This window comes from Barbus barbus, assembly GCF_936440315.1.
Source record: "Barbus barbus genome assembly, chromosome: 38".
Taxonomy (NCBI): domain Eukaryota; kingdom Metazoa; phylum Chordata; class Actinopteri; order Cypriniformes; family Cyprinidae; genus Barbus; species Barbus barbus.
Genome location: NC_136716.1, coordinates 15,903,670 through 15,919,897, shown reverse-complemented (window position 1 = coordinate 15,919,897; position 16,228 = coordinate 15,903,670). Strand labels below are relative to the sequence as shown.

The following is a 16,228-nucleotide window of genomic DNA, read 5'->3' as shown; positions in this document are numbered from 1 at the left end:
TACGCCTAATATCTAACGATAATATATATATATATATATATTTTTTTACTATTTTTTTTATCAAATAAATGTAGCCTTGATGAGCATAAGAGACTTAAATAAGATAATTCAATCGTACTAATCCCAAACGTTTGAAAAGCAGTGTATATATTAGTCACATGTCACAAATTTAAAGATTGACCAATTATGGAAAATAAACAACCCTCATTTACAAGTGTTGTTACAAGGCTTTTTTCTGTTTTTCTTTGCACTAAAGCTGTGTGAATATTAAAACTTGTGGTTTAATGGTCGTGTGGACATAGAATAATGTATTCACAGTCATAAGATGAAACAAAATAGGCAGAAAAAAAACACATCTAAGATTAACTTATTTTCCTCACTTAAGACATAAGTCCTAATCATCAGCATCAAAAGACAAAATCATTTTTCACCAGATCGGTGTCTTAATTTTGTCGATTGTAATTCCTCATGCCTTGCTTACCCATGATTTCATATCATACATATCATATGAGATATTGTTACCAAACACACATTTCACACACTTCTCAGTTCCAGTAATTTGGTTATAAAATGCATCTGAATCTGAGTGCATTCAATACATTTACCCTCTTATCTCTGATTTTATTACTGAACTATTACTTTAAGAACATCTAATATTTTGAATGGTGAATGAATACAGCGTTATGGCTAAACAAGACTTGTCACACAACACTTTCTATTATTGCTCTTTTGTTGGTTTTGATTGCTTCCATTGTCCTCATTTGTAAGTAGCTTTGGATAAAAGCATCTACCAAATGACTAAATGTAAATGTAAATGAATGTTATAGCTAAAGATTATTTCAAGGTGCTGTAAATCACGCTATAGCAAAAGATAAAATAAAAACAACATATTAAAACAACAAATCTGAATAAATGCCAAAGATAAATGACCAAAATAACACTGAGAATATCCAAATTATAAATGAAAGCATAGCTGATAATAATATTTAGCTGATGAATCCCCCAGGAATAACCAGTTAGCTAAACATTTATTTATAATGTCTAATGAGCATGATTAAGCTTCATTTTAATTTGCAATATGGTCTAGTGTCATCTGACTCCCCAAAATAACTCCTCTAACAGCTCCCTTCACATTTTGAGGGCATTCACAGATAAAGCTCAGTGGGACTGCTGGGGTATTTATTTTTAGAGGGTCTATCAGCATCCTTTGGATGTGGCAGTGGATTGACAGGACAAGTGTGGCCAGCAGGATGAAGGAAGGAGGTCCTGGATCTAGACTGCGCACCCCCACCTACCGTCCCAGCATTCCAATGAAAAGCGAGATAGAGGCGTTCTCGTTTCCTCCCGCCCCCTTTTGCTCTCCCCACACTTCACATGCTCATGGCCCAGGGGGTGTGTGTCTGCGCTCACCTCTCAGAACTGACAGAAGCTCTGCAGGCAGTCTGGGCCACGGAGGAGGACTGAACATCCAGGGATGGGACAAGACCATTGAAAGAAACTAAGAACCAAGAAACATTAACAAGAGACACAGAAACAACAAAATAAAAATGGTCGTAGAGAAGGTAGTGGTGACCCTGTCAGGAGGTGCACCGTGGGGTTTCCGATTACAAGGAGGAGCTGAGCACCAGAAACCCCTCCAAGTGGCAAAGGTAAGGGGACAGTTGGATGCTGAATCATGGGCCTCTTTATTTTAATGAATGGTCTGTTACGTTATTAAAAACACTAATACTTCCAATTTAAATTAGTCCGACTTCTGTGTATGAGCAATATGAGTACATATATTACATAATACATAATTTATCTATGATGTGACAGTATTATTTTATCTAATGAATGGTATTATAACATATAGGAGATATGTGGACGCTACATTTATCTTAATTGCATTTTCAGGCTTTGAAACATAAATATACAATTTATATTTCATTTAAAGGGCCCCCAAAAGTTCTTATTGTGTTCATACCAAAATTAAATATGACATATGCTACAATGGGCAGCTTGACCCACATGAGTATTTCACAAATGTCCAGTATTTAACAAAAATAAAACAATTGATCAAATTAGACAATGTGATTTTACAAATATATAATGTAAATGTATATGTGACTACAATATAATGTAGTTTATATCATTTAATTGTCGTGCGTATCTATCATTTGTAAAATCACATTGTCTAATTTGAACAGCTATTTTAGATTTTTTACATATATTTATTTAAATAAAATATTTTATTTATATAAAAATATTTTCCATTTAACATAAATAATTTATGTAAAATTTTAATTTTAATTTTTTATTTATTTAATTCATATATTAATCAAATTTGTCAGTGTCTATTACATTTTATGTGGGCCTGGTCTGATTTAACTGAGCAGATGTTTGTTCAACACATGTCAGTGAGGAATGTAACACTTGATAAGCCATCAAGAGTATAGTGTTATTGAAGACATTTTCTGTTAAAGACTCATTTGGCCCATTCTAGCATGTGTAAAGATGTATTTGTCATTTATCACTTTGGGGACCTTTTAAAATAAGTAATATTGCATATTTTTGTTCCAGTTAAGATATAGCACCTATTTATCCCACATTTAATAAGGGCGAACATTAATAAGATAATACTGTCAAATCATATTTCAACTACAGGCCAGGGAGCACTTATTTTATCTGTTGATAAATGCTGTTCAAGAGCTATTTGGCTGTGTGCTGCAAACATTCCTGCTCCATAGATAAACCTGCTAGGCCTCACAGTGCATCTCTTCACTCTTATCTAATTGACAGCTTTTGTTCAGCTTCCTCTGGAATCCAGATATTTCAAAGAAGTATTCTCACACAGTTCTTTAGAAATGAGGATGTTATTTCAGGACTGAGTAGAATTACAGCCACAGTTTCTACTTATAAGCACAGTATGCCCTATTTGTTAAGTGACAACTGTGTGCAATGCATTTTCCCTGATCTAAGGGCTATTATAGATTGGTGAGCAATGCCAGACAGTCTGCTCTACTCTTTCCATGTTCTGAGGGAAAAGATATCCATCACAGAGCGATGTCCCGAACTTTTTTATTCAGAGAAATATATTTTTGCTGGGAAAAAAATGTCCAGCAGCAGGGAGTTTCCCCTCGTCTTTCATTTCAAGGTCACCTCTGCAGACTTTCATCTATTTGCGGTGTGGACTTTTTTTCCATGACCATCTCTAATTTTAATTGAGCTATTCTGATCCACACCGATCTCTGACAGCTTCTTTTAATCCTGGCATCTAGAACGACCTCAGTGACATTTGCTCAGCTAGCAAAGTGCTCTGGCAATGTTTTGAAAATGCCTGAAGACGTACAGCATGTCCTCATAATACCTGCTTGTAGTGCTTATAATGTAAATGCATTCATATTTCCATTCAGTCCTTTGCTATCCGATACAATACAGATTAATTTACAATATTAGTACTAAATTAGACAGTCCACTTCTCAAAATCATGCAGTTATAAGCTAAATCTGAGTGACAACTGACTCTTTACAATAGTTGAGCACTTTATTTAGGCTATGTGGACAACACATGGTGAATTCCTGACATGCCCTGGTTCAGGTCTGCCAAGAGGCAACAGCTGCCCTGGCACCAGCTGCACATGTTGTTTCCCCTATTTGCATTCTCAGACCATTTGATCGGCAATAAAAAAAAGGTGAATGGAACCGGCTTTTATCTATTTTCTTCCAACTACAAATTTGTGTTACCAGTGTTCACAGAAAAGCAAATTAACATTGCTTGTTGTTTTTAATGGTCTTCATAGCATTTATTTTTGTCTACAGCTTGCACATACAATAAGCAGTTTTTAAAATGAGAAGTTACATAAGACAAAATAGTCTGAGCTGCTCTGAGCTAAGATAATCCCTTTAGGCCTTTGTAGGGGAATTTACATCTATGCTTTGGGCAAGTGAAAACATTATTCCAGTTCCTGAAAACAGTTAATTTATAAAGTGCCTTTGGAAGCAGGAGCCAAAAACAGGAATGTGGCCAGACTTTAAGCTTGGTGAAGTGTTGGTGAAGTGAGTGTCGGAACAGCGCTCTCATATTTGACAGATGACCTCAGAAAGGCTGTACTCTCAAGGAGATGGTATTTGAAGATTGGGCATAAAGCCAGCGACTCTTTTTAAACATACCGTAGCTTCATCTCTCTTATCAAACAAAACCCAAAGGATGAGGCCTAACTAATCTTTGGATTGACACTGAAATTATTTGATTCACAGTTAACTGGTTCCCAGTTGATTCTAATTCAGAACAATTTAATTTGATTCAATATATGATTTGATAAACACTTAGTGCAGTATTATTCTTTAAACATTATGTGATATGTTTTGTGTTGTGTTTTGTTATGTTATGTGAAAATAACTACAGTGTGCATAATAGAAAGAGTATGTGGAATGATTTTAAATCTGTATGCAGTATAAATTTGTATGAATCCAACAACCAAAAAGATTAGTTTACTGATTCTTTTAGGGATCCATTTTGTAAGTTACATGAATAAGTTCAGTCTTCTTGTGCGTCTTCGGTCATTTTGTGAGTCGTTGAATCGTTAATTTAACCGATTTGTTACAAAGCATTTTTCATAATTAGCTTATAACCCAGAGCGTTCAGATATTTTATCGCTTTCAAGCTCAGTGAATACATATAACGATTCACAAGTTCACTTAAAAAATAGGCCTACTTGGCAAATATTTAAAGGGATAGTTCACCCAAAAATGAAAATTCTGTCATTAATTACTCTCCCTCATGTCGTTCCAAACATACAGTATGTGCGTTATATCCAACTCAATGTGGAAATAAATAATTTTTTGTGAATGTGTGAGACTTCTGATTCATTAACTGGAAGAATAAAAAAGTGCAGTAAAAACCAGTGTGTTTATAATAACGACAATACATCAAGCATAGCTGTTTTGTACAGTTAAAAATAACTTGAAGCGGGTGACACAGAAAGCCTTGCACATTTAAATAAGGTAAAAATAAGCTGGATATTTATTTATCTTCTCTCACTGCAACTCATCAACACAAAGTTTGAGCTGACTTTGTCTTCCCCTGCTGTTGAAGGTGAGAAAGCGCAGTAAGGCCTGCCGGGCTGGGCTCAGAGAGACTGATGAGCTGGTGTCAATCAATGATGTATTCTGTGGAACACTATCCCATGCTGAGGCTATGAATCTGATTGACAGAGGCAGAGGAACCCTCCATCTGCAAATTAAAAGGTCAGACTGAGACATCATCACGAGGAGTTGAGTATAAATTTTATAGCATGACTACAAGATAATCACTATGCTTTCCATTCAGGACCCCAGCTGCATATCAATCAGTGGTGCTTCTGGGTCGGGCCCCCTCCCCGCGTATTGATAAGGAGTACCAGGCAGCCTTGAGAGCCCTGTCGCCTCCACTTACCTCTAAACTATCCGGTGTCAACAGAGCGTCGCTCATGTCTCCCACCGGTGGTCTCGAGTGGCTTACGTCCCCTCCAGACAGCGAGGCTTACTACGGTGAGACAGACAGTGACGCAGATGTGGCGGCACAAGAGAGGCAGCGTAGACAGAGACGACGAAGCCCTAGTAGCTCTCCTGCCAAGAGTCCTGGCCAAGCCTCACCCCAAGAGGAGGAGACTTCAGAAATGAGCGGCTATGAGAGCGCCCAGGACGTCTGCATGTACCCTCAAACACAGAGCTGGCCTGTATCTGATCTAGAGAAAATGGGGACTCAGCAACAGTGCGTTATGCCTGGGGTGGCCCGCAGAGAGGTGGTCTACCAGCCCCCGCAGGCTGAATGGTCACACCAGGCTGAAAATTCCTCTGAGAATTCTGACCAAAGTCCATCAGGAGCTGCTGAAGTGGACAGTGGCTTCCAGGAGCCCCCCACTGTCCCACCTCCACTTGTTTCTCCAGAGCGGGCAAAAGAGGCTCTCATGCTTGCGTCTCACAGACAGATGGTGCCCATGGTGGGCCCTGTGGACAACCCAGTTGATGAAGAACTCACAGTAACGTACATGGACAAGGCCAAGCAAGCTAGTGAGTACCAATAATCTTTTTCAAATAGCATCTATATACACTACTGTTCAAAAGTTTGGGGTTTGTTTGTGAAAGTCTCTTATGATCACTAAGGCTGCTTTTATTTGATCAAAATATTGCTGCTGGGAAATTGTAAAATATATATATATATTGTAATATAAATAGTAGTACTGTCAAATGATTATTCATGATTAATCGCATCCAAAATAATTTTTTGTTTACATAATATATGTATGTGTTCCTTGTATATTTATTATGTATATATAAATACACACACATGCATATACAGTATATATTTAAGAAAAATATGTTATGTTTATATATTAACTATATTTATATATATATATAATACAAATTATATTAATATAAATATATACATGTAAATACATATAAATATTTTCAAACTATATTCTGTATGTGTGTGTCTATATACACAATAACTATACACAGTACACACACATATATATTATATAAACAAAAACTTTTATTTTGGATGCGATTAATCGTTGCCCAGCACTAATAAATAGTCATTACTCCAGTCTTCAGTGTCACAAGATACTTCAGAAATCATTCGGGTTTGGTGCTCAAGAAACATTTCTTATTATTATCAATGTTGAAAACAGTTGTGGTGCTTAAGATGTTTTTTTCTGGATTTTTTTTTTTTTTTTTTTTGCTGAATAAAAAGTAAAAAAACTTTTAAAAAACTGAAAAAAAAAAAAAAAACTAAAAAAAAAACTAAAAAAACTGAATAATAAAAAAAAGAAGCTTACAATAGTGCATGTCTAAATATAAAAATTTCATACAACATAAACTGCCATTGACATAAAGAAAAAACTCTTTGACAGAACTTAATGAACTTTACTTCTGATTTTTTAAAACAATAAATGGACACAATTGTCTATTGAAACATAATGGATAAAATATATCAAGTAAATTTAAATGTCAGAGCAGTTAACTATTACTAGCATTAGCACACAATTAAAGCTATGCTTTATTTTACTTACACAAAGAAACTAATGAATGTAGTCTAAATCAGAAATTAATTTATTACATTTTTATTCAACATTTTTAAATTGTTGTTTTAACTTATTTTAATTATGTAAATAGAGCAATGAGAAAAAATAACTTTTTAGTTCATATAAATAAAGATGAGCTCAGCATTTCTGAACCTCTATCTCTTTCTGCCATTACCTCATACATGATTTCTGGACTGTGTTAAATTTAACCTTTGGAAATCCACTAGATAGAAGTCAATCTCCTGTGTCAGGAAGGAGTGTGGTTCAGTGATATTTGATAAAATGAAGGCAGAAGTCAGTCTATTAAATTCTGCATACTGTTTTTTTTTTTTATTAATAAGTCTGGACACAAAGTAAGTGCAAAGCAAGTGCATTAGAGGTTGAAAAAATCACTGGATTTGCCATAGTTTGCAAGTTTAGAATTATGGTACAAATTAGTGAGCTATGTTCATGGGTTGAACAGAAAAACAAACATGACCAGTGTAGTTTGATTCATAAACAAATTACTCATTTGCAGTGGCTTTTTTAATGAATCTTTCAAAATGAATCACAAACACTGGAGTTCCGCTTGAATCAGCCAGACAAATTATTAACCAAATGAACTAACTGAAAATAACGATCATTACTTTCAGTTATGTTAATCTTGAAATGTAGTACATTTTGCGTTTTTAAGAAACTTGAATGTGTTGAATCATTACTATCTGGTTGTTCTTATGACAAATTGCAGTTAATCATACACATTGCTTCATTGGTTAGCACAGAACCTAAGAACAGGATATAGCTCAGTAGGAAATCATACGCATGTGGCGTGGGATTTGTAATTGAGCTCATGCAAATGTTGGTGATGGGGGTTCCTCATGTCCCCCTGCTCAGGGTTTAACAGGGCAGGGGAAGGGGGCTGGACTCAAGTGAGCAAGAGACTAAATTTGTCCCTTGACTCACACCTATAACACAGGCCTCTGTTGCATGCTGGGAAAGGCATGTCCAGTTGCTGTCCAGTGTCAGTGATATTTCATTCTCTCCATTTAAACTGTTGAGTCTGTGCTAATAATGTGATTTTAAGAGCCAATAATGATCTCCATTTGTTGCACAAAAAAATATTCTTTGTGAAATAAAGTAGTAGTTTTCAACCTTTTTGATTCCAAGGCCCCACTTTGTAAATATTCGAAGACCCTCCATTCTAGCATGATATGTACTTCTGGTTCTTCTGTTGTAGGTGGTTCTGCAACTGGATTTTTTTTTATTAGATTTTATTAATATCTATTTCTACTGAAACAAACTGCCGATTTTTACTCAGTATCATATGGCTTGAGTCACTATTCGGTGATCTGAAGGCTTATCCTTCTCAAAGGTTAAAAATCTGACCTTAAATATGAGATGCACACAGGTGTCAATGTAAGGTAGTTAATGTGATGAGGATTAGGAGTCTGTTTTTCACATTTCTTCTTATAGCAAGATAAACACATATTGGAAACTTCATTGGAGTCAAACAATATATCTTGTGTCTGTAGCTTAAGGGGTGCTAATTCCCCTCTCGAAAGCATTTTGGAAGCCTTTCTCCGCAACTAATGGCACCCTGTCGACAGTCAGTCTGAAGGTCACTTTGCTCTCCAAGACTGATGGGACATTTTGAGGATCATGTAAATAAGCACATTTCGGTGTTTAATTCTGTATCTCCATTGGGAATTCTGAGCATCTAGAACTCTTATTTGTGTATTCTCTCATATGTATCTCACTGAGGCTAGAGACATTATTGCAGTGAGGATAATAGTCCATGACAGCTGCTCTTCTCTGTCACTGTTAGTGGTAAAATTACAGAATAAGCCAGGTCATTCAGACAGCCTTGGTAAGAAGAGAAGACAAAGTGTGTGCACCTGTTATTGTGACAGCACAGTGGGAGGTCGAAAGAGCATGATACAAAATATTGTGAATGCGCCGATCAGCAGATGATATTATCTGTCTCTCAGAATAATGCCACAACTGTGGTTACTGGCTCATAATTGTCAAAATGTGGTATTTGAAGTAAAAAAGCAAGAGACATAATTGACTGTTTAATACTGTTCAATCATGATAAAGAGGTTGACCTTTAGTCAAATGTTGCCTAGATGCTGCCTTCAGAGTTTCAAAGAATCAAGCAGTGCTTGCTTCAGAGTCAAAGTAGGTTTAAAGTCATTGTGGTGTGGTTGGAGATGCCAGCATGACCCCATATGACGCTCAGCTTAAGCCAGCCTATCCAGGAAGAGGCTGAGGTGTGCCCAAACAGGTGGGAAATGTCCGTTAGCTCTGTTCACTGACCAAAATAGCTTGAATGACATAATGGGGTTTCTTTGGGCCTGTGACAGGGTCTTGTGGTTAGACAAAAGGTCTTTAAAAGGCCTGACCTCAGGCTACGGACTGGTTGATTTTGTACCAATGTGGGCAGAGCACCCAAGTATTGTTGGCTGTACTCCACTGATGTGTTTGTGTGAGTTTTTATGCTGAACAACATGAGGAGCTTCACATTGCCTGGAGAGGTTGAACATGAAGCACACATCTATGCAGGTAGAGTCCTGATGGCTTCTGTAGAGCTTTAGAGAAATAGGTTTGTTTTTTGTTTAAATGATCCAACATTGTGTTTAAAATGAGAAAGGTGAGACAAGGATAGTAATGGATAGCACAGGTATTATTTACATGATCTTACAAAGATCAATTTTGATATGTGTTTTTTGTGTAAGTTTGTTTTACTTGTATTTTTAATCTACTGAAAACTAAACTAAACATTTCTATATGTTTTTATGCTAGCAGGTATGTAAGGGTTAACTTCTGTTTGTTGAACAGTTATTCGTCATGTCTAGATAATTAGAAGTTTGGACAGATAATTATAATCAAAAGCACATTTATGTCTTCATTTGGACCTTTTATTTATGAGAATATTTTGAAATGTATGCTTCATAATTTGATCCAATGTTGAAGCTGTTTGAGGGCCTCCAGATTAGAAAGAGAATATCTTAGCAAAAATGCTATACTCTTGAGGTTTTAATTTTTATTTTTGGTTTGTTTTTATAGAAATATCAGATTCCGTTACCCTGTCTTTTAATATAGATGCTGGATCCCCAGGGGTTACTTGCTCAAGCTGTTAGAATGTGATGGGCTATTTGTAGAGAAGGATGAGCTCAGAAATTTACCATGACCATTTTGGTGCCAGACATTTCAGCATCTAACCCATTGCATTATAGTGTCTAATATCAGAGATATTCTGATTCAACTAGAAAATGTATTCCAATCATTACAATGCCAGCTTGATTTATTGATGTTGTGACTTTGTTTGATGACTTTATATGTGATTTTATGTTTGATGTTGCCCATTCATCACCAAAGGCACTGTTATATAAAAGTCATAGGTGTCACTTCATAGATTTGTTCATTCGAGGCCTGCTAACAAGCCTGTTCATTCCTTAATGCAGAATGGAAAACAATTGGCATCCAGTGATACTCATATTAAGAAGCAGTATAATAAACTTTAAATACATAATAAATGTGCATCATCATTACGTTTAAGTGATTTAAAATGTGATATTATAACTAATATTACTGGTTTAAGTAAAGACCTTGAAAGTATTTCTCGCTGATTGATATACAAATTATCTTTCTCTCCGTAGAGCTACACAGAGGTGAGAGTTTACAAGATAAGCAGGTGAAGGAGGCCCGATCCAAATGCAGAACCATTGCTTCATTTTTGACAGATGCCCCTAACCCTCATTCTAAAGGTGTGCTTATGTTCAAGAAGCGACGGCAGCGTGCCAAGAAGTATACTCTCACCTGCTTTGGCAGTGTAGACGGAGAAAGCTATAGTAACACAGAGGGAGAAACCGAGGACGAAAGCCTGTTTCCTGAGAGCGAATCTGAGCTTGACGAGGACGGTTTTTCTGCTGCACCAGACCCTACTTGGGATAGTGGTTACCTGGACGTACTAGACAAGAGAACTTCAGCGTGTGTTGTGCCTGACAGAGATGCAGAGATTAGCCCAGGCCTAAATGCCACTTCAGGAAAAGGAGCCCAGCTTTTTGAACAACAGAGGAAAAGATCAGAAGAACATATGTCAAACCTGGTTGCTTTTTCCATGCCACAGCATCAGGGAGACTCAACCCTGACATACACCCCAGTTACTCCAGTCACACCCGTAACATCTCATAGTACCAGTATGGTAAACGGGGAACCTTTGGTAGTGAGCAGGACAAGCGTTGTGTTGTCCTCACCAGGCCAGACGCCTATGCCATCCATGGCAGGAGCATTAGCAGAGCAAGCAGACTCATCGGCTGCCAGCTCAGTGCACAACAGAACTGCCAGGCCATTTGCCCCTGGATGTGTGAACCACCGAGCAGCAACTGCTCCAGTAGTCTTCAGGCCCAGCCCTGCCAAAAAGGCTGGCTCACAGGCTCAGGCTGTGTCTGTGGCAAATATCCCAGCTTCCTTCTCTCCTGCTGGCTCGGCGGGGAAGAAAGCTATTTCTACAACATCACTGTATATCCCTGCTAGACCAGCCACCTACAATGGTCCTTCCTCTGTGCTCTCTCCATCCTCAATCACTTCAGGTCCATTTTCTCCTCCCCCTTCAAATGCTCCACTCTACTCCCCAACCTATTCCAGCACCTCAGCCCCTTTTTCTCCAACATCTCCTCATGTAACATCTTTGAGTGCCCCTTCTGGTATGGCTCAACCTTACTCTCCTCCCCAAACACAGGCAATGCCACTCAGTCCTCCATACCATCATGCGGTTTCTGCTCAATATCAGCCACCTCCACCAGTTCATGTTCCAGCACAACCATTCCCTTCCCCGCTCACAAATGCTCCAAGTCTTCCCAATGCCCCTGCCCCTACACCCACCCATGCCTTTGCTCCTGCAACACCAAATGAGCAATCCTCCCCAGCACACAAAGTCTCCTTCAATCCATACATCTCTGTGGCATCCACTAATCCAGAAACACCAAATGCACCAGTTGCCCAGCATTATTCTCTCTCTAACTCCACTGATGGGATCTCTTCTCGAGAGCAGCGGGTCTCAGTCCCTGCCGGCCGCACTGGCATCCTGCAGGAGGCTCGTCGTCGTGGATCCAAGAAACCAATGTTCACTGCTAAAGAGGAGAAGAAGGCTCCAACTTACAACCCTGAGCTACTGTCTCTAGTACAGAACTTGGATGACAGGTCCCGTTCGGGTGCAGAGGCTGGGTTTGAGTCTGGCCCTGAAGAAGATTTTCTTAACCTGGGTGCAGAGGCTTGCAACTTCATGCAGGCACAGAGATACAAGATGCCACCACCAGTGGCTCCTAAACCAGCTCATTCAGCTCCTGAGATGCCCCAGATGCAAGGTAAAGGTGCGGAACTATTTGCACGCAGACAGAGTCGCATGGACCGCTACGTGGTGGATAAACAGCCCAAATCTCCAGCGCATCCTCGTGATGCTTCTCCTACACCTTCCCTTCCAGCTCACTGGAAATACTCTCCAAACATCCGAGCCCCACCACCCATTAATTATAATCCACTGCTGTCACCTTCTTGCCCTCCAGTGGCCCGGCGTGGCACCAAGGCTAATGATGCAGCTAAAGTTGGGGTTAAAACAGTGCCTGGCCAACACAAACAAGGTATAAAGGCTCTTGACTTTGTGAGCAGGCAGCCATACCAGCTCAACTCATCTTTGTTCAGTTATGGAGGTGGAGTCCCTCAAAACAATGCCACTTATCAGCAGCAGCAGAATGGTGTTGGCATGACAGGTACTTCCCTTAACGCACCGAAGCAGGTCCCTGTTAAAGCAAGCCGCGTGTATGAAATCAAACGTTTCTCCACACCTACTCCCATGTCTGCACCCACATCTCTGACACCTACTGTAATCGCCGCTCGCTCTGCCACAACTCTTGGTGAGCCGATGTGGCGCAGTGATGTCACTTCCCCGCCTCCTGTTGCTCCGAGACCTGCAGCACCATTCTCGCCACCACCTCCTGCCCCAACAGCAGCCCTGCCTGCTCTCCCCAAAATATCCACTGCCCCTGTGCCCAATTCAGTGCACATCCCACAACCCACTCCTGGGCAGGCCTACACCCCATTCCAAGCAGCCAAGCAGTTTAAGAGCGCCCCTGAGCTGAGTCCCCTGTCTGCTGGTGTGCGATCTGGGAGCAGCCAGAACCTGAGGGTACCCAGACCCCGCTTCAGTACATCGAGCATGGGTCTACAACCAAATGTGTGGAGGCCTGGCTCCATACATTACTGAGAGTCCACTGTGACAGTAATTACCACCCTGGGTAATTACATAAAGAGTGCTTGAGCTCTGTTCTGCTAAATGAATTGTTAGTCTACATTAATATGACAAAAACATCAGTCAAAGATGTATTTTTTTGCATGTTCATAATTTTCAGTCACTCCACACAAGTACACAATTATTTAAAAACAGATTATGCAGCAACATCCTAGATGCCTAGATATGTATTATTCAGTTTCATCAGAATGTTAAGATATTTATGTACTATCCACACAACTTTGATTCATGTTTCTACTTCAGTTCTCATCCCATTCATTTTACACCAAATGAACATTTAACCCACAGATAGAATTGCAAAGTCACTACTTGTGAGAGGAACTAAATCAAATAATGGCATTAATGTCTAATAATAATCAGTTTTGACATGTACTGGGGCCACAAGTAAGATAAGTGATAATAATCTATTGTGTTGCTATTTTTTCACTTGGGGCCATAAGGATGGAGTGATAAAGGGTAAGTAATATCTATCTATCTATCTATCTATCTATCTATCTATCTATCTATCTATCTATCTATCTATCTATCTATCTATCTATCTATCTATCTATCTATCTATCTATCTATCTATCTATCTATCTATCTATCTATCTATCTATCTATCTATCTATCTATCTATCTATCTATCTATCTATCTATTCCAGAATCCAGCTGTGACAGAAAATAATGGAGCACAGAATCATTGAAGATTTGCGTAAAAGTGGAATAGAATGTTCTAAGACATGCATTTCCAGAGTTCTATCAAAGTCTCAGTGACAGAGACATGAAAGAAGTGTAAGAAGAATGTGAAAGAAAAATCCTCAAGTGGAGAGATGGTACAAACCACCCCCTTGCTCTACTCTTGCTCTTGAATTGTTATCTCTTCTGGCCTCTGCCATGCCCTTTACTTGTGATGTTATCCATCCTTTATCTCTCTAAACATCTCCTGAGGTTGGACTGCAGGCCTGTGTTTGTCTAGAACATTGCACAAAAGCCTTTGCTTCTTGTTTGATGAGGATTAGTATGGATGCTTGATGCATGTGCTCATTTTATCCTCATAATGCTGCGTATGCCAAGGTTTTGACTGAGCATTTAGAAAGGCATGTGAACTCAACTGTGGGGAATTGTGCTGGGGCTTTTTCATATGACAGCTGAAAAAATACACTAGATGACAAATTCTGAAAGCGCTGCTTTATCTTTATGACATATTATGCAAATGTGACATCTGACCACTTTCCCTGGTGCTTGCTCTCATTGTGAATGATGATTTTGCCAAACAGGTATGACATTCATTTCAATCACTTGTGTGAGCTATTCAACTGCATTTGTGAAATTGTACATGCCTAGTTGAACTTTTCTTGCATTGCTTTTTATGAGAAAATACCCAATGGCCTTGGTGGGATGAAACAACATGAAATGGTGGGTACCATTTCTCTACTAAGGATAAGAAGGTTGATCGGATGTAAAGCTATAATGTACCTTGTTGTCAAGTAGTAAGTGGCAGGTATGGATATGGGAGGTATGAAGCAAGATATAAAACTGATATAAAATTTAAAAGCAAGAATAGAGAGGAAAGTGCCTTTTTCACTTTTTTGGGCAATTAGATAAAATATAAATTTTCATAAGTGTGTATTAATAAGACTGTCTGAATGTATGACATGCTTCTACAAAGCATTTTTAAAGCTTCAATTCTTTAGTAAATGTGTTGTGTTTGCGTTAAATATTCTTAAAACATTGTAATTATTTTCAAACAATTACACTTAGTGCTTTGGGTTATTTGAAGTTTAAAGTGGACTTATATGTACAATGCAAATAGCTGAATGTAAGAAAATGGAAAGTAATGGATTACTGGATTCTTGGGTTCAGGGACTGGGAATATGTGAGTGAATGTGTACTGTATGAGTTAATGTAGAGCAATGAAAATAAATTTACAAATGACAGCTGCTGATGTTTGTGTTTTACTTTCTCTGTTGTTATGGTGATTTCGTAGCTCTCAGGTGTAGGCTAGAATAATCTACAGATAAAATGGCCATCATATAATGGCCATGCTCACTGTTATGCCTATATTCAAGAGGTGGGTTCTTAGCGGTAGGACTGTTGTGAACAACTTAACACAGATTAGCTTTGGCAGTGTAATCTTACCTCCACTCATAAGGTGAACTGCCTTCTGACTCTCTGGTCTATACCCCACGATCATATGTCACAAGATATCAGGTGCTAACTTTAGCTACAAGTCTGTGTTTCCGTCGTGAGCCTCATTCTTTCACCCCCTCAGACGCCCTGCTGGTGATGGCCAGAGCTGCAGGTGCTCCTCTCAGCGTCTCTGTCCTGTTTGAGAAGCAGTGTGGTTATAATGAAAACACATGGAGATGCATTTCCTGACACAGTGATTTGTGATATGTTGGACCAAGTAAGTTGTGTTGACATGCTCTTCTTTAAAAGAGGTACACTGTCTAATTTTCAGTTTGAGACGGAAAGGAGTCAGCGAAAAAGAAAAATAGATAAGTTTGACCAATGTATTGTTGGCTATTGCTACAAATATACCCGTGCTACTTATGACTGGTTTTGTGGTCCAGGGTCACATATGAGTGGCTGCAATGTTAATGAAATATTGCATTCATAACTAGAACAATATTTATGCCAATTTACATAAGCTTCAAAGTTAGACGCAAAAGAAGTTGCACAAATGTTTTAAAAATAAGTTGAAAGTGCAATGTTCAAGAATCGTTCAGTTCATGTTTATGAACTACATTAAATATTCAAAATTTGCAATAAACTGTCTCAAACATAATGAGAAACTCTAAAGGTAAGTAACTGAAATAAGAAAAGGGATTTAATTAATCTTTTTACAGGTCCTCTCTGGAAACATCTTGCTCTGCGTTGCTCTATATTTAGACCAAAAAGTATCTAAGAGAAGT

The 16,228-nt window shown here is 38.5% G+C and overlaps 1 protein-coding gene across 2 annotated transcripts; it reads left to right on the top strand.

Moving 5' to 3' along the window:
• Positions 1-1,365: 1,365 nt before the first annotated feature.
• Positions 1,366-15,254, top strand: LOC306857645 (synaptopodin 2-like protein). Of its 2 annotated transcripts, none has more exons than XM_079397671.1 (5): positions 1,366-1,649; positions 5,074-5,225; positions 5,308-6,029; positions 10,684-13,317; positions 13,772-15,254. In XM_079397671.1, the coding sequence occupies exons 1-4, from the start codon at positions 1,548-1,550 to the stop codon at positions 13,284-13,286; spliced, it is 3,579 nt and encodes a 1,192-aa protein (XP_079253797.1). In that variant the 5' UTR covers positions 1,366-1,547; the 3' UTR covers positions 13,287-13,317; positions 13,772-15,254. The 2 variants fall into 2 exon arrangements, with proteins under 2 accessions (XP_079253797.1, XP_079253798.1); XM_079397672.1 differs by having other exon boundaries at positions 10,684-13,332; positions 13,976-15,253.
• Positions 15,255-16,228: the final 974 nt, after the last annotated feature.